At 34.5% G+C, this 26,845-nt stretch overlaps 1 protein-coding gene across 11 annotated transcripts in view; it reads left to right on the forward strand.

Annotated features, from left to right (window-relative positions):
• Positions 1-26,845, forward strand: part of tmod (tropomodulin) — a 71,380-nt gene that overhangs the window by 1,822 nt on the left and 42,713 nt on the right. The window contains exon 1 of one of the 11 annotated variants that reach the window (XM_018510581.1): positions 19,600-19,833. The exons of the other annotated variants lie outside the window; for them this stretch is intronic. Within the exon in view, the coding sequence (XP_018366083.1) occupies positions 19,729-19,833 (105 nt within the window). The 5' untranslated portion in view covers positions 19,600-19,728. Of the gene's footprint in view, positions 1-19,599; positions 19,834-26,845 lie in introns of those variants that run through there. 11 annotated transcript variants of the gene reach the window in all.

A 26,845-nucleotide genomic window follows, 5' to 3' on the forward strand; every position in this document is an offset into this window, starting at 1 on the left:
GAGAGAGAGAGAGAGAGAGCCGCGAGTGCAATGCGACTGCAATTCCCGCGCTGCAACGCAAAATTCGCGGGGCAAATGCGTAAGCATCACTGTGTACGTAATACGATTTGCCTAAACAGTGGGCCAACTACTGTTTATTTATTGTTCCAGCAGCCTCCGTGTTATGTTTCATCGATATACATATATCTCGTTATTTTGCTCGGACGCAGATCACGTGAAATTCACAAAATCATTTCGCCGCGGTCGATTTTCGATCCCGCGGTGTAATGTATTTTCCGTTTGTCAAAGCGACGAAAGAGAGGATCCACCGTCGCGATTATCGTCCCACGTGAGACAAACGGCCGCGATTCTACGTCATTGTCAGGACGACGATTTTAGAACTGGCAACGAACTCGCTTCGAGCGCAGAAACGACGGCCGGCAACGTAAGCCCGCGGTAAATGAGCGGCAGACGACCGTCGTTCGCGATAGGGAGCTTCTAATGAACGAACGCATTCGCGATTTACATCTTCCTGTTTCAGATGTGTCACGCGATCTCGTAACTTTTCTGTCATATTAGCGCTGCAAAGAATTCCTGTCTCGATTAGAAAAAGAAATAATTTGCCGAGAGAGATTACGAGATTTTTTAAAGATCCGTAGAAGCTCGTGAGAACGGCATTAATCTTTTTCATGTTATTACAAAGACGTGTTACTGAACACAAAAGTCTGTAATTATCTAATTAAGAATCCTTTGCGTAAAATAAACTTTTTTTAGGTATACTAAAAGTGACTTGTGTTTATTTCTACAAATGTAAATTAACTTTAATCTCTGTTCAATTTACTTTTTAGTTCTAAGAATAGTTTATCTGCGCTGATTCTTATTAGTTTACTTTTATTTATTTGTATGTTGTTTAAAATTTGAGAGTCCTTTTTGTAATTATTATTGTTTTTATAGTTCTATATAAGAATTAGAAAAAAATAAACAGTAAATTAAACAGAGATTAAAATACATTGGTAGAAATGGATATTAGATACATTGATAGTAAAGAGAAGACATAGGAAAAAAATGATTTTCTTAAAGTATTAAGAAAAATTAGATACAGATCTAAAAATAATTTTGGATTGTCAAAATAATTATGTAGAAATCTTAAGTATGATAGACGATTCTGCAAAAAGTTTTGACATTCTGGTAATCAATTTGAGCGTCCTACATAATTATTTTCAGATTTATAGCTACACGGAGAGAATTTTCTTTTAAAATTTACCCTGAAAATATGACAGTCGTGGGACAACATTGTATTTCGAAGATTTTTACCATGCACTTCAGTAAAATTGATCAAACTTATTTTAAACTTTATTGTAGTTTTATTAATGAATGAGAGGGATTTGTGTTAAAATTCTTCAAAATACAATGTTGTCCCACGACTGTCATATTTTCAGGGTAAATTCTAAGAAAAAATTCTCTCCGTGTACACGGAAATAACGATTTTGCTGAAGTATCTAAAAATTTAGGTAGATACAGATCTTATAATTTTGTTGGACTATCTAAATAATTATATAGGATGTTCAAGTTGATTGATAGAATGTGGAAAGTTCTTGCAACGTTCTTTGTCATTCTTGAATTTTCTACATAATTGTGATAGTCTAACAAAATATTTTCAGATCTGTATATGTGGCTAAATTTTTAGATACTTCAGTAAAATCGTTCATTGTGTGCAGTTAAATTTTTAGATACTTTAGCAAACTGTCCTTTCCGTACATATATCGATTATGATGACTATTGAAAAGTAGATTCAAAGCGTCAAAATGCAGATGTGACCGACAACTGTCCGCATACCAATGAGAATTGCAAAATTCTTGGCTTGAACTCGAATGTCGCTTCAACAGAAGTGAAGTGTTTCGCCGAATTAACGAAAGGACTCGTTAAGTATGAATTATGTGAATGCTGTTGCGTTAAACGAACCAGGATTGTCCAAAGTGAATAAAAGGGAAAACATTACGAACGATAATCACGAAAAATTAACCGCGAAGTTGTTTTTAAGTGAAAGAGATTGGGCAGCAAAAGAGCAAAGTTGGAAGAGATTCTGCCGGTCTTATTGTACGGATACGATCGCATCGTAAACTCGATGATTGTTTTCCGCTTGTAACGCGATTAGCGGACACAAAGCTGCTACTACGATTCTACATTTAAACGAGAAACGGTGCTTCGTTAAAGCGGAGCGGCTAAATCGCAGTCCACTTTGTCGAGGACGACACGTGACGGCATAAATTTCACCGGCGATCTGCTTTCGTGAAAGCGACGATCTGTTTCCTCCGCGGCCTCTTGATGAAGACACTCGCTTTCCGAACACTCTGTTGCTACATGACCGAAGAAATTCAATCCGTGCAGCTAATTTTGAATTAGTGTGTGTTCTGCCAACTGCGTTTGTATGTTTCACGGCTTCACGCTATCGAATTTGAAAATAATGGACTATATAAAATATATATGAAATTTTTTTTATCATGGAAGAGCCGCGTAAACGAGAAATTATTAAAATTTGCAGAAAAATACATCGTACATGTATAGGTTTCTTTCTTTTTAATCCTGCAATTTGAATCTTTTTTGACATAAGTAAAATATTCTCAATTATTTCTCCGAAATTAAGAAAGACGGAATCCAGTTCCTTTTTCTTAAATAATTGAGAAAATTATTTAGTAATATAATAGAGATGTTGAAAAGTAATCCTGAATTTTTCCACAATTTTTGAAAGTCTAGAATAGTAAAAGAACTTAGGCTAGACAAAAAAAAACTTATAAATTGCAGAGACAGAGAAAGCAAAAATATATTTAATATCCATTTCTACCAAAGTAAATGATTTTAATCTCGGTTCAACTAACTTTTCTTCTTTTTCTAATTACAAGAATTAGAAAAAAATGAAGAGTAAGTTGAACTGAAATTAAAGTTAACCTAGAAAGGGTATAAGACAATACTTTACGACGTTTTTTTTTTATTTTGAACACAAATAATTGTTGTTATCTATCTCCTCATATTAACTTTTTACTTTAAACGTTTGGAACGTGAAAAATCTTAGGACTTTGTATATCTCTAGACTCAATAACTCGACCAAGGCGAGCAATAATTTCTCGGGAGTGATCTATGATTTTTCGATGACCGTCCGTGGAACGGAAGATCGCCGAAGTCTCGTTTTGACCTCGGTGCTATTTTAAAAGTACATCAGCGTAACTCCTCGATCGTTCTATCCTGTAAAGCCTGCAGAAGCAGCGAGAGCAACGATTTATCGAACAAATGGCTGGAAATCGATGCGCTACTTTTAAGTTGTGGATTCTGGCGTCGAGTCGTGTCTCTCGCTTTATAAATACGAGGAAATCTCAACGAGTGTTTTCACGTTATGAAATATTACCGGTTTCCGGACCCGATGTCGAATGAGTACGGGAATACTTGGGCGAAGTAAACATATATAATATAAAATGATAGGCAGGTGAATGCGGCGAATACTGTCGACGAATGAAAATACTGTTCGACAAATAGGGAACGCGAATGGACGTTTGCAAGGCTAAATGGATAAGGATTTCGAATTCCAAGACTCTAATTTAATTGAATGCATGCATTTATTTGACGTTTAGCAACAAGGGACCAGCAACGGCGTTTTACTCTCAGCGCGAATCGCTCCGACAACACGTTATAGAAGCATAGAGACGTTCAGAGACGTTTTAACCGGTACGCTGAAGGCAAGCATAAAGTGAACGAATAAGAGCAGACGAGTTAGACGAGTTTCTCCGTGACAGCTGTCGCGCATAACGTTAGCGAGAAACGTTAACAAATCATTCGGGCTCATAAACGGAACGGAAATAAATTTAAACATCGCGCGCGCGGCGCCGAAGTTTGAGGACGTTTGTTTCTGCAATTAACACTCGGAGATTAAGTAAGTTATTTTTGTTGGATTAACTTACACTGTTAGAAATGTTTGTGACTTTACACAATTCTTACGATAAAAATGCAGTAAATTTACAAACCATATAACGTTTTGCTGTGATTTCATAATATTTGTAAATTTACATTAGAAATTTGTTATGAATTTAGAAAACTGGCGTGCCGCGCATGAGTATTAGAGATGCATATACTTTATCACAAAATGTTATTGTAATTTTACAATATAATATTGTTATTTACAACACATTTTCGTTGGATAAAAACTTCCAGCACTTTTGGAAGTTTACGACAGAAATTTCTTACAGTGTACGCTGAATTTACGCGCGCAAATTGTCATCGCGATATTGTTATCAGCGTTTAAGCGCTTTATATAATTATTTTAATGGTAACAAAATTATTTTTAAACCTATGTCTAATTAAATTTTTATCTAAAAATATCTAATAATTTAACTAAAGATATCCCAGCAAAATCGTTTGTTTCGTGTAAAATTGTATGAAAGAATTAATCTTTAATTCTTATCGTACAGTAACAATCAGAAAAGTTCTTAATTGGGCTAAGTATTGCCTAGCGTGTTACACGATAACACAAATTTGTTCGGTATTTACATATATTGAACTAATATGACTGTTAATTTAACGTACGAATTCTGCTAAGACTGTTATCCGATTATTTAAAGCATTCGAATAACCTAAGTTTTGGATTTTAGTGTTACTTAATTCTATGCGGCACATTTTATCCCAAAGATGTTCCTGCGAACGTTCTCAGAACATTTGGACAATCTCAGGATGTTCTTCAGAACGTTCCTTAAATATCTGTGCTAATATATGGGTTGTATTAAAAGTCCTCTTATTTCCTCGTCAGATTTCTTGAAAGAAAAAATCTCCAAGTGACCAAATAATAACTTGTCATTAAAATTGAGGACAGGACTTCTGTAGAATGACATATTTTTGTACGTACGTCGAACTTGTTGCTAAATCGATCTACATCTTGTCTGCTGACGAAAAGCAGAGACAGCTCGAAAGCCAGATAGGATTATGGAAGAAACAGAACAGAGAAAAGTTGAAGAGAGAAAATGAGAGAGACAAGGAGGGGGAGGAGACGAGCTGCGTATAAACTCGGCGACGTGTTCTCGTAGTTCGCGAATTTGTCCCGTAAATTACTCGCCCTGTTTCTGGCGTTCAATTAATCATCGTAATTCTAAGTTACTCACCCGACCAACGATACCAGTACTGGCAGCTGCTGAATTATTTTCGAGTTGCAGCTCCGCCCGATCTGAATGAGCTTTCTGTCTACCGTGTCTCACGGGAAAGCCGCGGAAAAGAATAAAAATATCTACGCGCTTCTAAGAATATCTAGACTTTAACGCGAATTTTTTTTTATAAAAACACATCTGACGTGACATTAATAAGAGCTTATAGCTAAAAGTTAAGGTTAAACTTTTTTGTGAATATAGTAAAATATGATAAATACATAAATACGAAAAAAACGGATGCAAGACTGCTAAAATTTTTTGCTGTATTGTCGTCAACGTTTAAGTGGTCTACATAATTATTTTGATCGTCCAACAAAATTATTTTCAAATCTATACCTAATTAAATTTTTATCTAAAAATACTAACTAAAGATACTTCAGCAAAATCGTTCATTCAGTGTAAAATTGTATGAAAGAATTAATCTTTAATTCTTATATCATGCAATTCCAATCACAATTATATTGTATGCGTTCGCTCATGTAACGATAAATATACCAGCATCTTGAAATCGATGAAAATCGCTAAACTGGAAAGAGGGTCAATTGCATGAGAAATTCGCGAGAATTGGTTGGACGGCCAAGAATGCCGAGGAGCAAGTTGTTTGCGGTTCGGCATTGGCATCTAACGTGATTTATCTCGATTTGCCGAAGGTTCCTGCATTTGGCGCATTGCAATATCTTCGTCGTCTATTACCTGATAATGAAACGACTTCGACCGGCGTCCCATCCCATTGTGACTCCACCTAGCTGGAGATTACTACGGATACCTGTTGAACACCATTCACGGATTGAATCCCGCATTCACATTTACATGCAGCCCTGTTATTCTCCTTCATTACGAATACGTGGCCGACTTACGGCCTGCTATTAGGTCTGTTTGCGTTGCTTGAAATCCTCAAAAATGTTTGCACTTAGCATGAGATAAGTGTATATTCGAGTGTTGAAAAGAGAAAGCAGAGATGTTGACAATAAGTGCAAAAAGTGCGAGCAACGTGAATAGACCTATTGTTAATTGTATCTGCGATCACATCAATGCTGCAATGTAGTGCAAACTAGGCGCGCTGCAACCTACAGGTGTAAATGGAAACGAGGCCATTTTATGGGAGGATATCGCGATGAACATGGTTCGCACATCGTTTACATCCGTGACATCAAATGCAGCTGCGCTAAATTGCTGGAGCCATCAAGAATCGGCAGAGACTGCTTACCAAGAAATTACGATTTTAGATATAATAATGAAAGCGATAAAAAATACACAACATATACATAGAGCAGGAAATATAAACGCAAAATACATCCGTAGTAGTCGATAAAGTTTTGAAGCGAATCTCGAGATTTCTACACGGAAAAAATGGCTCAAATACCTAAAAATTCAGCTAGCTACAGATCTAAATATAATGTTGTTTGGACTATCAAAATAATTATATAGGATATATACTTTCAAATAGGTTGCTAGAATGTTAATTTTTTTTTTGTAGCATTGTCATCGACATCTAAGCATTTTATATTTTGATGATCCATACAAAATTATTTTCAGAGATCTGTATCTAGCTAAATTTTTAAACACTTCAGCAAAACTGTTCTTTCCATACCTATATATTTGATTACGTAGAACGCTTAAACAGGTTGTTAGAATGTTAAAACTTTTTGTAGTATTGTCATCAACGCTTAAGTTTTTATATAATTATTTTGATAGTCCAACAAAATTATTTTTAGATCTATATCTACACTTAAAGAAGTGCTAAATTTTAATAAATATTTGTTTAAATAATTTTAAGTAAATATTTATTAAATATAAACACTTATTTGATACAAGAACCATTAATTTGATTTAACCATCATTTCTTATTAAATATTTATTTACTATAAGTAAATGTTTACATAGTACTATTAAAAGAAATATATATTTAGTAAATTTTTTTTAGTGTAGCTAAATTTTTAAGTTACTTCAGCAAAATTCCTTCCATATATGTACTTGATAAATGATATTCGATCCTTTCTAATTTTTCGCGTCACGATAATGATTAATACCGTAAGAGTGTGTAATTCAAGCGTTCAGGGAAAATGTTTACGAGAGGACCGCGAGATTATCAGGATATTACCCGACGGAGATAAGAATGAAAGAGATGAGAGAAAACGCGCCGCGCGAGTTTGAGCACTCTTGGCACGCTCAGCGGGGACTCGACAAAAATTCCTCCTCGCCTTGGGTCATCCGACCTTGCGCCTGCGAGGCCGTGAGGTGACGGCATTAAAGTCTGCAATTAACAGCGCCGATAAAATCCTAGGCATCCACGCTATCCGGGTTCGGGAGGAAGTGCAAAGGCGCGTCGTCCGCGTTCTCTGTCGCGCGATCGAGACGCAATCATCTTTTGCAAAATTATTACGAACCAGTTATAACAACAATACTGGACACGAAGGACAACTGCGACATGTATCTCTTTTAAATCAAGGGTACTAAAAGCGCCGCTGCTGAACGTTTTCATATCGTGACGCCACGACGCGACGCCAGGATCTATTTATCGAGTTTGCCCGATGCACTATGCAGCTGACACCTCGTTTTCGCGCGTTTGTAACTGGCGGTGAGTGTTTCCGAAAATATTTCTCACTCGGTCGACGCATCGAGTCGTCGTCGTTCGGCCTTTAGTGCATCGGTTTTTCGACGTATTACACTTAAAGGGATTCTAAAGTCATCTGTTTTATTTTTCAAATAGGGTAAATTGGATAAAACGGGGTAATTTGGATAGGATAATAGAAATTTTTTAATTGTATAAAAGAGACTGAAGTTGCATAGTATATTCAATCAAACATACAAAACATGTACTATTAGTATAATTTGATTTAACTATCATTTTTTTATTGAGTATAAATATTTATTATAATTATTTATTGTAAGTAAATGTTTACTTATTGTTAGTACTATTCAAAGAAATATATATAACAGCAGAAATTTGGTTAAAATATACCGAACAAATATTTTTAATAAAATGTACTGAACAAAACTATAATTTTACATAAACTAAATTTTTTAGTTAGTATGAATAAATATTTTTGTTATTTACAAAGCAGAGAAATTATTTTGCAAAAACAACTAAATTTTTTGTTACATAAACAGAACATCTGGTTGCTGTCAAAAATTTCTCAACTAAACAGTTTTATTAAAGGTACTAAATTTTTTTCCTACACTGAGAGAAAAATGTTTGGTATTTGTAACTATAATTACATATCACTATAATTATGATTATTACTGCAATAATAATAACAGTAACTATGTAATATATAGTTCTACCAACAAATGTATATAGTTGGCAACCTAAAATGACTATAATTATAATTGTTATAACCATAAAATAGTTGAAATTACTATAAAAATGATTCAAGTGACTATAATTTTATAGTTATATTTGGGGACAATCATATTTTTTATAGTTGTCTCCAAATATAATTATAAAATTATAGTCACTTGAATCATTTTTATGGTAATTTTAACTATCTCATGGTTATAACAACTATAATTATAGTCATTTTAGGTTGCCAACTATATACATTGTTGCTAGAATTATATACATAGTTACTGTTATTATTATTATAGCAGTAATAATCATAATTATAGTGATATGTAATTATAGTTACAAATGTCAAAGGTTTTTCTCTCAGTGTAGTGTAGAATTAATAGGTTTAGATATAAAAGTTCTAAAATACGAAAGATTAATTATAAAATTTGTATATAGATGTGTGCGTGCGAGATTGATGTAGTGGTGTGTCAATGACATATAAATTATATATGTGTAGGTTTCTCTGAATCGATAAAACAGACGACTTTGATCCTCTTAAATCTTGGCGAGTGTGTCGCTTACGCGACAACGGTATATCGATGGATATCAACGCGACTCCGTTCCGGGTGCAACAGGTCGAAATGAAGTGACTCGTCGAACCTGCAATCTCCTCGGTATCTATAAATAATCCATGATGATGACGTAGGACTGCGGTACATTTGGCGAACGACGTCAGAGTTACACCGCGAACGAGCACGTTGCACATATGTGCAGACGTTATAAATTAATTTTACACTTTACGGCAGATATATTTTTAAAGCACACTCGACTCTCGAAAAGTAGCAGCGTGGGTTGGCGACGATCGCGTGAAAGGGGGATGTTAAGTTTTGGCCGTTTTCCGGCCAAAATGAAATATTGTAGTTCCTAAACCCAGTTCCACAACTCACGGTTAACTCTTAACCGAGGTTCAACTTATTCATTGTCTCTTTCCAATTTTAGAATTTTAGATGAGAAACAAATTAAATCTCGGTTAAAAGTTAATTGTTGAGTTGTGGAACTGGGTTCTAGACTTACAAATGCTTATCATGGGAAACACCAGAAATATGGAAGAAATCAGGACTTTGAGTGATTCAAACAAAATTACTTCCAGATCTGTATCTAGCTAAATTTTTAGATATTTCAGTAAAACCATTCTTCCCGTGTATGATTTGTATATCTCGAAATTTTTACATTTTGGTCGAGAAACAGCTAAAACTTATAATATCTTCCTTTTTTATTTGAACCTCGGACTTTTTATCAATCAGAATTCCAGTTTTCTTAAATAAAATTCTAGTAATTTTAATCGAAAAATTCTGATTTGTCCATTTTCAGTCGGAAATATAATTAATCTAACCAGACATTTTTCTCATCGCGCGAATCGTCTTCTGCAACTATTTTTTAATTTGTCGTGATTAAAATTTCCTTCTCTGAAATGTCTTTTAACTCGAGTTCTAATAGAGATATTAAATTCTCAAGTTTATTAAAGGATACTTTTAGAGCATTCGTGAAAAAGGGCGGATCCGTTGAACCTGTCGTAAAGAGAAGAGTAATTCTGAATGAAATGCGCCACTTGGCAAAGAGCGTAACGATGCAACACGCGCTAAACGGATTCGTGTACGAACAGAGTTGCTACGCTGCGACATACGTGACACCAAGAACGTAACGCCAAGAATCAAGTTAACTCGTTCCGCTCGTGCGTCTAGCTTTCATGAATACTTTGTAGAAAGCATAATGTCTCTTCGTAACTGATTACATTATTCGTATGCAGAAATCTAACTTCATCTACCAATTAGTCAAACATTATTCACGTGATGATTATGATAGCAATAATGAAATCTTGAAATTGTCACTTCCAATTCGCGAATCACTCTTGGCACTTTGATTTTCTGAAAATTAATCCTAATTTTCCTTGAGGTCTTTTCTTCTCAAACTGCTCTGTATAACCCTGGTGAAAATTTTTCTCTTGATGATAATTTTTGTACGAATTGGGACATTTTTCAGAAATACTCAGAAATATTCGGAAAGTTTACATCTTCTCTCAGAAATTTTCATACAAGCAAATTCTGAAATATTCTAAAATTTCTCATCCTATAATTTTTTAAAAATATCTGACTCCAAGAATCATAGTATCATAAAATTTTGATACGTTAAAGTACCAGACCTCCTGTAGACATTAAGCCCAGTATGAAACCAAATATCTACAGTGAAAAAAAAAATTTTAATAAATATTTGTTTGAATAGTTCTAAGTAATATTTACTGAATATAAACATATATTTATTTAATAAATACAAAAACTGTTAATTTGATTTAATTATCATTTTTTTAATTGAATAAATATTTATTTACTGTAAATAAATGTTTACTTAGTATACTGAGAAAAAAATATGATCAATTTTAATAAATATTTAGTTCAATACTGCCAACTAAACATTTACTTACAGTAAATAAATATTTGTTCAGTAAAAAAGATTGTTAAATCAAATTATTATTTCTTGTATCAAATAAATACATCTTTATATTTAATAAATATTTAGTTGACAGTATTCAGCTAAATATTTATTAAAATTGACTATATTTTTTTCAGTGTACTATTCAAAGAAATATTAAAATTGAGTAATATTTTTTCAATGTATCCTTCTACTTTTGAAGCTATCGGATTGTAAAATCCATGAAAGTTCTATGAATGTCGTTCAACTTACTTTATCGTTATTCAGTCTGTAAAATCCATGACGTTCTATGAATGTCGTTCAACTTACTTCATCGACTGTTATATTAGCGTACCATCGTTCGACGGTAATATGTCCCTTTCAATTCTGTGAACGGACATTTGGCAGTTGCACCGACAAACCTGCTTTTCGGCGAGACAGGCTTGCCGAATATTTTCTGGCAGCGAGATAAATCGATGGCGATAGACTCTGCGCGTTTCAACGACTTTCTGTCGGCCAATTCGCGGCCATCCGCATCACCGATCGAGAGTCAGATCATGCGGAATTACGCGCATGTCAAGTTTCGTCCAGAAGCAATTTCGTGTCGTGTAACGAATGAGTGCGCGTTCCGGCTTCCTTCTCGCTTTCTAGTCGATGCCTACGGCGTTTCAATTAGCGAGGGCACAGGCACCGCCGGTCGGGTCGGTCGTCCCGATCTCGAAATAGATCGAGTTCTCGCCCGTCTCGCCTATCCACGGATCACCCCGCGATGCTGACCCTTTGCTGCTCGTTTTCACGCCCGTGCGATTATCCCGCCGTGGCTTTGTCATGCCATTCGACGGCGTGATTTCGAGCGAGCCTTGGGCGAGCTTCAACCATTCGTGAACCTTTACCCTTAAAATGCCGAACTCGGCGTGCCCAGGGGACGCGAGTAACGTTCATCGAGCCGATCGAGCCATGCCGATGATTTTTTCGAAGCGACTTCGAAAGGAATGGGCGTTTCTTAGTCTAAATAAAGAGCCACTATTAAACGGAAAGATAGGTTTTGCTAAAGTATCTAAAAATTTAACTAGATACAATTTTAAAAATAATTTTGTTAGACCATTCAGATCATCAAAATAATTATGAAAATAATAGGACGTTAAAGCTGATTACTAGAATGTCAAAACTTTTTGCAGCATTGCTCATTATGCTTGAGCGTCTTACATAATTATTTTGACAGTTTAACAAAATTATTTTTAAATTTATATTCTATAGCTAAATTTTTACTTTAGAAAAATCATTTTTTCCTGATATTTCTGATTTTATAATAGTGCAAGAATTATAATAAATGTAATAAATATACATAAAAAGATTTGAGATTTTTAAGATGCCATGGAAAGCGTTGCAAAGAAACTTTGTGTTAAATTCACCTACACACAGGAAAATCTCATTCCATTGTTAAGAAAAGTAATTACTCTATTTACTTCTTTTCTTTTAAGTAACAATCACCTTTAACAAAAAATATTTTCTTATAATAAACTAAAAATATTTTTATTTTAGTTAAAAAAAATTCATTATTATGTACTCAAAACAAGAATTTATTTTCTTAAGAATATTACAAAATTGATCGAAGTTGCGACTTTATATAATAAGCAAATCGAATTTGTTTGAAAATTAATATCAATCAATAATCTTGATTGAAGTATATTAAACTAGGATTCAGAATATATCTTGAATAAATTTAATGCCTGTGATGAACTTATGATAGATTTACGGATATATACCTATGAACTTTTGAAATACTTGAAACAAATAATTATTATTTCGGTACAGTATTTTCCCGTGCAATGAGTACGGAGACTAACTGCATGTATAGCACAGACGATGTGATGTTGGCTAAATAATTCATATAAAAAAAAGTCGAATTCACGACTAATAATTAAAACTGGAGACAGCATAATTGAACGCCGTAATTAGCCATGAGCCATTTTTTTATTATCGCGGCTGCATCGTTCGGTACTTCATTTGGAATAAAACTACTCTGTTTGACAGAACTGCCACAGACGGGAAAATTGAAAGAAAATCAATATGTTGTCAAAATTAATAATTCTTGCCCGCTGAGATCAACAAACTTGTCGCGTCTACGGACAAGAAATCAATCAAAATACCTAGAGAGGACTTATTGCCATTACGTTAATTCGTGCACGTGTCAAATTACTGCACATCTCACTGAACAATTGTTTATACGAATAATTAATATAGTTTATATAATATAATTATATTTATTAATATAATATATAATAGTTTAATTCGGACTAAGAGCTTGAGAGATACAAAAAATACAAATTCCAACAGGACAAGCGCAATTTCAGAAAATCCAAGATTATTGTATTTTTATTGTCCCACGTATTTAAAATAAAAGAATATATTTTCTATAGTTTGTAAATTTTCCAAGTAACGTCCTAATAATATCCTTTACTCGTTTAGACGCGAAAGACCTAGGAGGAAGATTTACAGGAGATAAAAAGTATTATAATATGTCAAATAATGTAAATATACTTATTTAATAATATATTTATTAATAAATATATTTATTTTGTTAATATGAAGTTAGCCTTACACAGTCTAAGGACTGTCAACCAGAAAGAATTAAGGGAGAGTTGAGCGGATTCAACCGGAAGTCGCCGTTTGTTGGAGTGAGTAGAAGATATGGTAGAAGCGTGATATAGAACATACGATGCTGTACACATTAATATTGTACCGCACTAGTGTTGTGTGTATGTATATATACGTACATGTACACATGCACATTTGTGGAAGTGAGTGGAAAAATGGCGAAACCAATCAGAGAAGAGAACGCTATCCGCTCCACTCTCCCTTGATTCTCTCTGCTGTCAACGGCTCCTCGATGACATCTCGCGGGAAACACAATCAGGCAAGGTAGAATCGAGAGCCGATTGAGGAAGATCCGCGTTCTCCGAAGAAGATCCAGGATTTCCCTCGCTATAACAGAAGAGAAAACACTCGAACTCATCGTATGCTGTCACTGACGTAAGGCCCGGCAATGGAAGGGAGGAGCGGACTTAAATATAACGCCACTTGAAGCAACCGCGTCGGTGGAAAATTTTCTCTCTTGATTTCGAGATACAGAACAATATCTTTACGATAAGTTCCATCCGACTGTTTCAAAATAAGAATATTCTACACAGAACGCTAAAAAATACTTATTATAAAAGCGAAATTTTATTTAGAAAATCTCTTTCGACTCCAACGTCTCAATTTTATGATATTTTTGACTGACTTTAAATTAACGTTCTGACGTTTCTCTATATTTAAGTGTATAATTTATTTTGTTTTTAAATATAGTTTTTGTTTTTAAGACTTGTTTATCATCACTCTATTATTATCTCAGATTATGATGTCAAAAGCGAAAAAATATAATAAAGATTGTAAGTAATGTCTTTTATTGAAATATATTTCCATATTGATATTTTGCTAGAATTTTTATTTTTTCGTTTTTCGCTAACGTCACAATTTAAGATAATAATGATGTGAACAGGAATCCTATTGTTAATATAATTATTCGTGTATTGTGAAAAGATTCGGAATTGATGTTAAATAAACAGAAACAATGATTTTGCTAAAGTATCTAAAAAGTATCTTGACTAGATACAGACCTGAAAATAATTTTAGACAATGCTGCAAAAAATTTGGATATTCTAGCAACCACCTTGTGTGCATCCTACATAATTATTTTGATGGTCTAACAAAGTTATTTTCAGGTCTGTACTTAGTTAAGATACACGGAAAAAAAAGATTTTGCTAAACTGTCTAAAAATTTAAATAGATACAGATCTAAAAATAATTTTGTTGGACTATCAAAATTATTATATAGAACACTAAAACATAATCAGCAATGTTGTAAAAGGTTTTGGCATTGTAGCAACCACCTTGAGCCGTACAAAATTATTTTGATGATCTAACAAAATTTATTTTCTGATCTGTATACTGTCAAAAATAAAATGTTAATTTTAACTTATAGAGACGTATAGTGGACTTTCTAAGACATGAAAAGTTAACATTAAAAACGTTTAATTTTAACATTTTTGCATGCTCAGAAAGTTCACTATACATCTCTAAGTTAAAATTAACATTTTATTCTTAACAGTGTATTTAGCTAAATTTTTTAATGCTTCAATAAAACTGTTTTTTCCGTGTACTTTAACAAAACTGTTCTTTGGTGTAGATAATGAGAATTTCAATACGAAGCAAGCTCGCGCAAATTGCAAATTGATTTGGTATCGTGAACAAAGGCTAACGCAATTAGCAGTGCAAATTGTCTTGTATGAGGAAGTATTATTCTGCGCTGATAATTTTATCGTCTGTTTGGTGGAGCGGCAACCGCATCAGCAGTACCAACGGTACGCTCGAATCGTTTGTTATTTGCGTTCATTCTGGAGTGATTAATTATATTCTGTAATTAGTGTCGCATTCTCTGGATTGTTCTCCCGTTGCCCGAAAAGCTAGACTCAGTCAACGAGAATTATGTGTGCCGCAATCGCTTCGAAAGCACACTACCCTCTTGGATGTAGCGATTCTCTTCGTTATTCAGCGCGCACAAATTTTCATGGATACGTTTAATCGCAATCGTATATGTTCTTTGTGAAAAGAAAACTTCTCTAAAATTAGATTCACCACGCGGAAGCATGGTTTCAGATCGCACATCTATTTTTAACGTTAACAGATGAGTCGATCAATTGCACGTGTCACAACGAGAATATCCTCCGGGATAATTTTCGGCTTTAATTTCGTACTTTCGGTTTGCGGCTCTTCATTTTCTTGCAATTGCAAACTGTCGCTTTCGTAATGTAACGTATGCAGTTTCGATAATTTCTATCCATTTTCATCTTCCCGCGGAAATGTAAATGTCTATTCGAGCGGCAATTGTGCGCAGATTGACGGTCAATTTTAATTATACTCCGTGATTCTCGCAAAAGGAACGTTCGAAAGCTTCATATGTTAATACGTTAGCAGGGTATATAAAAATAGATTTAATCAAATATAATTTTTGTTTTTTATTAAATGAAAATCAATTGCGAGAAATACTTAACACAATTAAACGAAGAGGGCCATATTCGGTCAAGATGAGTCTTGGTGTCTAATAATATTTTTATGTAAATTTTACAATTTTCAGTATCAAAATTTCTTAGCTTAAAATTGTAATGCAAATAATGAAATTAATAAAAAGTAATAATTCGTGTTTTGACCTTTCTATCAACTTTATTATCTGCGTTGCAATTTTAATGGCTCGTATTTTAATCTTTTTATCAATTTTATTATTTCCAGTTCAAGTAAATTGCACGCCGATTATTTGTCGGTTTTAAAACACAGTCCTAAATTGAAGCTGGATTATTACAAATTAAATTAATAGTCAATTTTTACTGATGCTAACGAGTATCTTTAAAACACATACACTATCAAGAATTTATTGCCGTAAATAATTTTTGTTATCTGAGAACAATTTAGATAAAGTCTAATTTCTCGAAGAGGAAGTTGCTTCTGAGGACCTGAGATTTAAGAATACGAGTTAAGAATATGTTAATTAGAACATTATTTTACAAACGTGAAAATTTGCTCTACATTTCTAAATCAGTTCATGTTCGTTTTATATTCTCATCGCGTAGCAGCGCAGTGCGGAGAATAATTCGATTCTTCCAACACAAAAAAGGAAACTCTGATGTCAAAGGTGAAATTGCTTGTTTTCGTTCGCGATTGTTGTTCGACGTTTCAACGCATATTGAAACCGAAAATTCGCACGGATGATCATCGGGCAATTGACGTGCGAAATTAGCTCTTTAATCGCGCAGGTGATATCCCTGCGGCGCCAAAGAGGAACGTTTAATCCCCATCGCATAAATTATTTTCCGAAATAGAACCGATCAATTTAACTTTCATGTTATGCATGTCTGGCAATGGTCTCTAAATACGAGAGAAATTTGCATAATATACCAGTGTCCAAATGATGCTTCCGTTGATTTAATTATACATCTCTTTTGCAAAGTGTAAAATACGACAGAAAGCGCCATACATAGGAATATAGAAATACATTTGACTAAGAATTCAAATTATATTAGATCTATATACAGATTATAAGTTCGTATTACATAAGTACTTATATATCTCGATTCTTTCTTTCTCTCTCTAAATATCTAATTTATCTATTTAAAAATATGATTGTACTCTACCTGTTACGTGATTCGTCTTAGCTAGTTTTTTTTTTGATAATTTTATAACAAGCTTGTTTTTATTAGCATTAATTGCATTATTAAGTAATAAGCCGTTTCCCTTCTTTGGGTTCCGGAAAGTTTTCCCAGGTCGAAAGCTTCTTTGGCAGCTCGACGACCGAAGGTAAAATCGGGCACAGTGTCTTCTTTGTTCAAAGCGATACGAGCTTGGCAAGCTTTCGCACCATCTGACGGCTCTTCCGGAAGAGTTTTCGCACGGATAGCTTTTAAGCTTCGTGCGAAAGCTTTCAAATGGTATCGCCATCTACCTATAACATAGAGAACAGATATTGCTGTATTATAAATAATTCAGCAAGTGGAACAAAACATCTTTATCTTTTCTATTGATTGTAGCTGTTAATTGAACTTTATCGAAGATTATAACTTTATTTTTTATCATATGTAAGTGTGATTAGAACAATCAACATTTCTTTATCAATTGCAGATTTTATTAATTACACAATTCTTTATCTAATTCTTCAGAAATTTATTACTTAAAAATTTTTCTACATTATTTTAAGATTTTTTAGTGCCTCGCACAGATTACAACAAGTGTTTTGATATATAAAGTTACATTTATTTCAGACGTGCAAGTCATTTAGACTTTTGAAAGATCACAATTATTAGTTTATAAGTTGTTTGTAAACATTATAATAATGTTTAATTATATTAATAATTATACGTAACATTAATTATTATTTCTACAAATTGGAATTAAATAATAACTAACGTATCTCACATTTTCTAATTTTACTTTTTGTCTATCGATCGTATGATGTTATATTTTAATAACACACAATGCAAATATAAATATCAAATCTGTTACTTGCAGTTTTTTTTTGCAACTTTGTGTGTTAAGATATATCCGTGATGCTAAATACGTTTTGTTAAAGTATTCATATATATAGTATTCATATATGTATATATATATCGTCTATTTCAATCCATTCTGTATCTAATTATAGTTTCATAGGAGAATAGACGACGGCTAACGACAGTTTCTAATATCTATGTATATTCAACTCCACGCGAGTCTGCTACGTCATTAATGCTTCGTTTCCAATGCACGGAGTTTATGTAGATTTTAGAGGCAGCGAGAAACAAATAGTTGTCTATGTAGCACAGACACGAGACGTGTTGAAAACTGCTACACTTTAAAATTAGTTTATGATGCACAGTTGCTTTGCGCAACATAAAGTTCCTCTCGAAATTTGTTGAAGATTATTAATTATTTATTAATCCGAAGAATCATACAAAAAGTTATTTGTAAATCTTTGTCCTTTGATCAAATTCTTATTTTTTTTTTTAAATTACAACCATTTAGCTTTAATGACTGATACCTGTTAAAAATTCGAAGATTCAATAATTGAACCAATTAATTTGAAATTATAATTTTTCTTAATCTCATTAATGATGACACGAGGGGTATTAACTTTTCAGAGTCAAAGGATCGCAGGGGAAAGAATCTCCCCCCGAGAGACTGAGTGCGGAAGGATTGCTTTGACGTCGCGACGCGGCATCTCGCGCTATGCGCTTTTTAACCGCGTGTTGTCGTCGCGGCGGGTGGCGGCCTAATTATATGTGTTTCTCCGTATTTCTGGAAGCGGTCCGCGGATGGGGCGCGGTGCGATCCGCTCGCGGTACAGCGGGGACTTGTTTCTCAGCTTCAGTCGTGCGTGGTCCACCTCGAATCGCGCGCATATTTCGCAGTTGTTCCACAAGTGTACAAGGCGACTCTCAGTCCGACGCCCCGAGTACCGGTATCGTCGAAGATCACTCTCGCCCGCGTAGTCTCGCAGCATCCATTCGCCCATGAGGCGGGTGCGCGGATATCGAAAGAGCGAGATGGCTCGAATCGATCTTCGGCTCGATTAAGTACTCTTGCTGCAAGTTTCTCTGTTTTTGTTTAAAGATAATTTGGTTCCCTATTGATATATTCTACGTCTTGGGATTACAACATCAGATTTGTTAATCTGATGGTGATTTTTTTCTTGGATGAAGGGATTGATATTTTGAAATTGTATTTCTGAGGATGGTTCCAAAGTGAACTGAAACGTACTATTTTCTATTTTTTGGAATAAAAATTCTATTTTTTGGAATAAAGATTAAAAATTGCGTATTAATTACCTGGTTGACACTCATTCGCCCTGGTTTTTTTGGATTTTTTACTATGATAAACCGTCTATCATAATTTTATCAAAAATTTTTGAAAATATTGTAATATAATTTTTTACGTGAATATAAGACATTTGTTTCTAATATTGTCGATTAGTATTTAAAAATTAATTCTTAACAAAAAAATTAAAATTTTATGCTAACATTACGAATTAAATAATTCGAATATGTGATTTGAGGAATTTAATTTTAAATCGTAATTTTTGTGTATTCTCGATAATTAATAACTAAAAGGCTATGGTTATGTATAAACTTGCAGAATCTTTTTTGACGTGACGAAGAGACATTATCGAAAGGATTTTTTTAAAAGTGCCTACGGTGTGAAGAATTTAAATAGAGTGACGTTATAAATTTAAATTGTACGAAGGGAAATATAGCAACGAGAACCATGGCGACTACGGAGATCTTCCAGGACTGGGATTCTCCCTACGAGAATCTCAGCGCATTGAGGACCTCTACCAGAAAAACCACAACAAAAACTACCAGGATAGAGGTAGGACTCAAAAGGGTTAATTAAATCTCGTGCGTTTAATGAATTTGATATCCGACGCCCTACACATTTGTTTGACTTTTAAATATTTGGATTCTTTATTTTCTAAAATATATTCTTTATTCTTCCAGATTTTCAAATTTATTTTTTAATTTATTTATTAATTTATTTGCAATTTTTTAATTTATTTATTAATCTATGTTTGGAAATTTTACGTTTGTCAATTCACGGTTTCAAATCTTGAAATTGCTTAGAATCCTCAGAGATTCTAAATTTTCAAATCTTAAATCAAACTAATTTAAAATGCAATTTAAGTCTTCAAATTCAGATTCAAATTCAGAATCAAAATTCAGATTCTTGGATATCACTACTAATTGCGTCGCAATTGAATACGAAAACGATTCACTTCTGGAATTAAATCTAGCTATTCTGCCAGAATCCGTCGCGCGTTTTTGCTCCTTCATACATCATACTGATTGTGTATCTCCACGCCTGTCAAGCAGATCATAAACATGGAAGGGTTAGATATAGAATGTTGCGACGCGAAGAACTCGTGGATTCGCGTCAGAGGATTAGACCGGGAAGGAAAAGCCAAGAAAGTGTCCTTTTTCTTGGCGCGCGTAGGTCGAGTACAAAGTAGCTACCGCCGCATGCGATTACTCATCGGGAGTGGTTTACGATTTTCCGGCTGTTTATCTGTGAATCAGGTCCACAAAGCAATGGCGGCCTTGCGTCCTGGCAACCGTTCTGTAAACGCGCGGAAAACGCTGCACTTTAAGATACAGTCGTGTTTTCAAAAAATGTCACGAATTTTGTCCGTAAAATAAATTTATTTTAACATATTAATTGATTCAACGACTCTAAGTCATTAGATCTTAATCCTTTCAAACCTGATTTTAATCGAACCATTAAAATAAAAAACCCCATTAAAAAATTTTTTTTTCAATTCAATACGAAAGCACTTTAATAAGTAATTCATACTAAACAATTAATTTTTTTGAAATTTGAATTTCAATTTTTATTGCGTTAATGAAAATTTTTATTGTATTAATTTATTATCTGACATTAATAAGATGCATGATATTAATAAAATGTTCTCTAAATTCTTCGGAGTGAAATCTTACTCTAAAGAATGAAAATTAAACCAATCTTGAAAAAAAATGGTTCAATTTTCAATCATGAACAGGCGTGTTCAGATTTCCATCTAGGTGCTCCTCAGGTGTCATGTCATCCTTGTCTAATGTACGATAAACAACAAGGATGGAGTAATACCTGGGTGATACTCGAGTAGGAATCTGAACTCAGCGAAGAGTGAGTTAACTGACTCTAAAAGTTTCAGAGAGTAATATATACAATATAATGAATATAAGATAAAGAAAAAAAGTTGAGCCAGTCTTGAAAAAAAGTGGTTCAATTTTCAATCATTAAGGCCCAGTTTCACAACTCACGGTTAACTCTTAACCGAGGTTCAACTTATTTCTCAAGAGTGGTTCAATTTTCAATCATTAAGGCTCAGTTTCACAACTCACGGTTAACTCTTAACCGAGGTTCAACTTATTTCTCATCTTTTTCCAATTCTAGAATTGAAAAGAAATAATGAATAAGTTCAATCTCAGTTAAGAGTTAACCATCAGTTGTGAAATTGGGCCTAAGAGTGAGATTTCACTTTTCCGAGTGACAACTGACTCTAAAACTTTCAGAGAGTAATATATACAATATAATGTGTACTAGATAAAGAATAAAAGTTGAGTCAGTCTTGAAAAAAAGTAGCTCAATTTTCAATAATTAAGAGTGAGATTTCACTTTTCCGAGTGACAACTGACTCTAAAAGTTTCAAAGAGTAATATATACAATATAATGAGCGTAAGATAAATAAGCAGTCGAATTTCCGACCTTGTTAGCGCCACTTTTGCACTGACAACGACGTGCGACACATGCTACGACACCAGCCGCGCCTGGTATGTTGGCATTGAAATCTCGGAACCGATAGATGCATCCGGTCGGGATACCGTAAAAATACGCCCGATATAAATAGGGGCTAATGTGACGCTAAACAAAAGTAGCACGCGTAAGACACGGGAGGGCTGCGTCGCACGTTCAAACGAGTATTTTTCATAACCTCTATAAAAATAATACACTGTCTTTTTTTGTGTCGCGGCTGCAGCAGTTGGCCACGTGCCAGATGGCGGAATAAAGATCGCAATAAAAAAAGACTATTACGCAATTCGCGATGATTTGATATCCGTAGTCGCGCGCGTCTGTTCCCGAATTTATGTCGTCGATCGAACCGCGTTTCTCACGTTTCTCTGTGCCTCAAGTCGAATAGAACGCATCGGCCGTTCGTTCGTAAATTGGATCGATAATTGAAAATGTCGCGTTCAGCTGCCGTTTTCCCGAGCCGTCCAACTTTGTTGAAATATTACGTGCGAAATACGAAGTTCAAGTCGAATAAAGTGCGCTACTTTGGCGTCAAAAGCAATTTAGTTCTAAATTCGCAAAACTTTTGGACTCTCACGACCTCGAGTGGGTTCTATAAATTTCCTCGATAATAATATTCGCGAATTCTTCGAACCGTCGATTCATTCGGCTCTCCTCAGGAGCAACAATGTGTTTGCGTTTTGGCGTATCGACACCTGGCTCCGTTTCTTTGGCGATGATCAAACGGACCGCGCGGCCACATGCGAAGTCGCTTTTAATCGCGCTTTTCCGCGCATTTTCCGCGCATTTTCCGCGATATTTCGGAAACATGGCATGTTCTCGAAATATCAGACAGCTCGAGACTCGTTCTTGAGATTCCGCCGGGATGCGAGATTTCACGCGCTTAGGATACGTTCTACTTGGCGTTCGCAACGAGTATCGGAGCATCATCTTGTCTTTTGTTATTTATCAAATGTTAAACAAGGGTGAAATCATATTTGTGAGCATTGCGAACGCCAAGCGAAACGGACTCTTAAGCCTGATCTACAATGTGCTCTTTATTTTCTGTTTCTTTTTGCCTCTTGCTTTTTCCCCTCTTTGTGACCGTTTCATCAACAGTCATGTTTCTTTTCTCTGTGTTTCTTGTCTCTTTCAAAGTTCGTCAACTTTTATCTCGAGCGACGGAAAACGAAGAAACAGGATAAAAAGTAAAAAGACAAGAGATAAAAAAATTGATAAACAACAAGAAATAGAAAACAAAGAGCACATTCGACTTTTCTTAGAAGCAACAAGAGATCAGGCTTCAGGCTGATAAAGTGAATGTACTAGTTAATGAACCCAATTGTTGGACAAAATAACAAAGATTTCAAAAGCTTTTAATCGTATGACTCTAAATAAATTCATGTTATTAAATTTTTATAAACAGCGAATTTATTTAGAGTTATACATATACAGAGAGAATTTTTTCTTAGAATTTATCCTGAAAATATGGTTCAATTTCATTCTAGGACCACATTGTATTTTATGTAATATTTTATGTAAATTTTATGTAAATTTCTCTCATTCATTAATAAAACTACAATAAATTATAAAATAAGTTGGATTAATTTTACTGAAGTGCATGGTAAACATTTTTTAAATATCATCTTGTACCACAACTACCATATTTTCAGGGTAAATTTTAAGAGCTAATTCTCTCCGTGTATCATTAAAAGTTTAATATTTCAAATTTGTTATTCCTAATTATCCACCAACATACGACAATTTTTTTAAGCCCGTTGATTGGTAGAATAGGAAGATCCGAGAATCTCTGTTCTGCAATTAAGTGACATGCTTGAAAAATATGTACGACAAATGATATTAGCCTTAGATATATCGCATATTTATCTCACTGGCCTTCCTCTGGAGATTCATCGGTTGTATTTTCGAAACAGCGAATTTGTTGGCCGCGAGCGCGAGATGCAAAACGAAGGATTTTTCATAGAAGTTTTCGTGAAAATGCCAGCGGACGGCGCGATCGCGACGAGAACTTTTGATCACCCGTGTAAATCATTGTCGAGATGCGGCGACTTATAAATCATCCGCGGGAGATTTACAACGCACGATACAAATTGCGATCTCGCGCTTCGTGTTGGCGCGACTCGACACACAATGGCCTCAAGCCTACAATGTGCAATTAAGTGCGCACGCTTGAATACAATGTTAATGATAATTGACGGAACTGTCGGGTAATTTGTGACGGCTGTCTTTCGCAACAATGCCATGATGAAAGTGACTGGAAAAGCGCGTGAGAGCACCCAGATAAAGTAGGCAGCGTCTAGAATGTCTAGATATAAGGCTTAGTCCACAACCTTGCTTTAAGAAACCATAAAGCCGTAGGAAATTGATTAATCATGATCGAATATGAAAAAAATAATCAATTGTGATTGTTCAATTTTTTGTGGCTTTATGGCTTACGGCTTCTTAAAGCAAGGTTGTGGACTTGGCCTAAAGCAAGATTGTGAATAAAGCCTGAAAAGGACGTGAGCCATAAAGCCATAAGAAATTGACCAGTCAATTATTTTTCTTATATTCGACTGTGATTAGTCAAGTTTTTACGGTTTATAGCCTCTTAAGGAGGTTGTAAGGCAAATGCAATATGTTAAAAATTACAGATTATTCTAAATTGCATTTATAAGTAATACAAAAAATTAGAGACAGCTGACCATCTGGATCAAAAGTTATTTCAATAAAAAATAATATTTTTTTAATTTGTACTCTAATAGAAATATATGAAAATGTATTATAAAATATAATGATAAAAACCTCAACTTTTTTTGTATAAGTACTTTATGAATTAAAAAAATATTTATGTAAAGTTACATTCAGATGCAGACATTAATTGTTCAGTAAATAAACAAAATATTTATTTGTCATAAACTAATTGGTGAATTTCAATGAAACTTTGCACAAGTCATTTTTAGTACTTAAAATATTTATATAAAAAAATTTAGGTTTTTGTTATTATTAAAAAAATTTTTGTTTATAACAATAAAACTAATATTAAATAAAATAAATAATCTATAAAAATGTGTTGCTCAATAAAAACAGAATGTTATGAACACAACTTTCACATGTATGTAGTTTGTTTAAAGCGTAAATATTAATATATGTGTTTTATGCCCTTACAACCTTCTTAAAACAAGATTGTGGAATAAGCCTAATGGAACGGGCGTGCTCATTAGCGCAACAACAAACAGGACGGCGGCCCTTGCGGTTTTACGCCCTAAGAACAGCTTAAACGACCTTCCGGTTCAACTCGCCTGGAGTGAATTACGAGAACAAGCGTGACTCTCTGGGGTCGCGGTAAAAGCGGATTCTGGCAGTTTACATACGGTAGACCGTGCACACAAATCCCGAATTATTTACGACGGATCTATTAATCCCGGTGCACAAACCTCGGTCGCCGCCGTCGCCCCTCATTTCGCCTAGTCCGATTCCGTAATGCGTTCGCAATGCTGCACCTCTCAAGCTGCCAGGACGACTTCTTCGGCGAGGCGTTGGACCTCGCTGCTAAATCGGAAATCGTAAAACCGAGATTGTTGAGCCGGCGCTCACAATAGAATACGGCGCGCAATTGGCAGTTCCGATGTCGTTTACCTCGATCTTTTCGTGGATTTCGCACAAAGAGTAACGATCGGTAAAGCCATCACTCTGCTCCTCTTACGACAGGCTGTTTCGTTAATAAACTCTGAACTTTTTGTATATCGCGATCTCCAAAATTAGAATCAACTTGTTCCGGGGTATTCCGATTTTCTTTCTCTTAGACCATTCTAATTATAAGCTCTTTGTACACCGCTGGAAATAGAATTCGAAAGCCCCGTGGTAAATGAGGGGTTCTCAGGGTTTTTGACCTCGCTCGTAGTCGTTATTTTCTCTCTCGCGGGACAGAAAAAAAGATAAAATACACGTGGATCTGCTGCTCTCGTTGTCGATAAACGGCCTTGAACTTTAATCGAAGCGCAGCAGATGAATCTTCTCTCCGCCCGATTTGACTTTGTGGATCCGCAATTTATAAATTGCCAATGAAAATATCGATGCTGTCGACAATGAAAAATAAAGAGAACCAGATGCTCACGGTAGTTGGTCGGGAAAAGCTTTTACTTGTACATTCGCGAGCTAGCATGATTTATTCAAAGTGGCTCTCGCGAAATTCCTCTACGTCTTTCTGTCGCATTTCGCTTTGAGCTCATTTTTCGAAAGTAGCTTGGAAATGTGTGAAACACCTTTCTTGTCTTTTCCCTAAGAACTGAGAACGTTGCGATTTTACATTAAAAACCCTATATATTTTTCTTACTTTTCTATGTACAAAATTTAATTTAACTTTGAATCAAGATATTTGTGTGATAATTTTAAAATTTTAATAAAGATAGATATACTCTTTTAGATATTTTTCTATAATATAAGAAAAATAAAAATAATAAAGTTACATTTTATTAGAATTTTTAAATTTTCATATTGTTATCATAATGATTAATATGACTAAAAATATGAAATCTTAGTTTCTCGTAATATCACGTTTTAGGAATGCGTAAATTGCCGGTATTACGCGGATTCCGTATGCTAGATGATGACTCTTAAGGAGAGAGAAAGTTTCCACCTTGAATACCCATATTTGACGCGTTATGGCGCAAGTTAATTTGCTTAGTACGTGTATCGCGGTGTTTTATCTGATCTCTCCAGAGTACTCTGGAAAGTATGTTACAAAAATATTGTGATGAACAATTGAATTTAATCATGCGAACGGAGTAGCTTGCTCTTAATTAAAAAGAAAGCATGCGTAGTCTTATTGTTAGCAGAATGAAAGTAATGCTCGAGAGAGAGAGAGAGATGAACCATTGTGTTCATTTCGAAAATTGTCGGACAGTTTAGATTCGCCAGCCCGAAGCGATCGTTGGCTTTTCTCTCCTGCAAGAAGTGAAGGAGCCTTCGTGTGACGTTTCTTTCACGTCTTTAAAATAATTGTCCTCCGCAAAAAAAAATTATAAAAATAAAATTAATTAAGCTCTCGAGATAAGAAAGGCGATAAAAAAAATAATGACTAACGGGTAATTGAAAG

Source organism: Trachymyrmex cornetzi, unplaced genomic scaffold (genome assembly GCF_001594075.2).
Source record: "Trachymyrmex cornetzi isolate Tcor2-1 unplaced genomic scaffold, Tcor1.1 scaffold345, whole genome shotgun sequence".
Classification (NCBI taxonomy): Eukaryota; Metazoa; Arthropoda; class Insecta; order Hymenoptera; family Formicidae; genus Trachymyrmex; species Trachymyrmex cornetzi.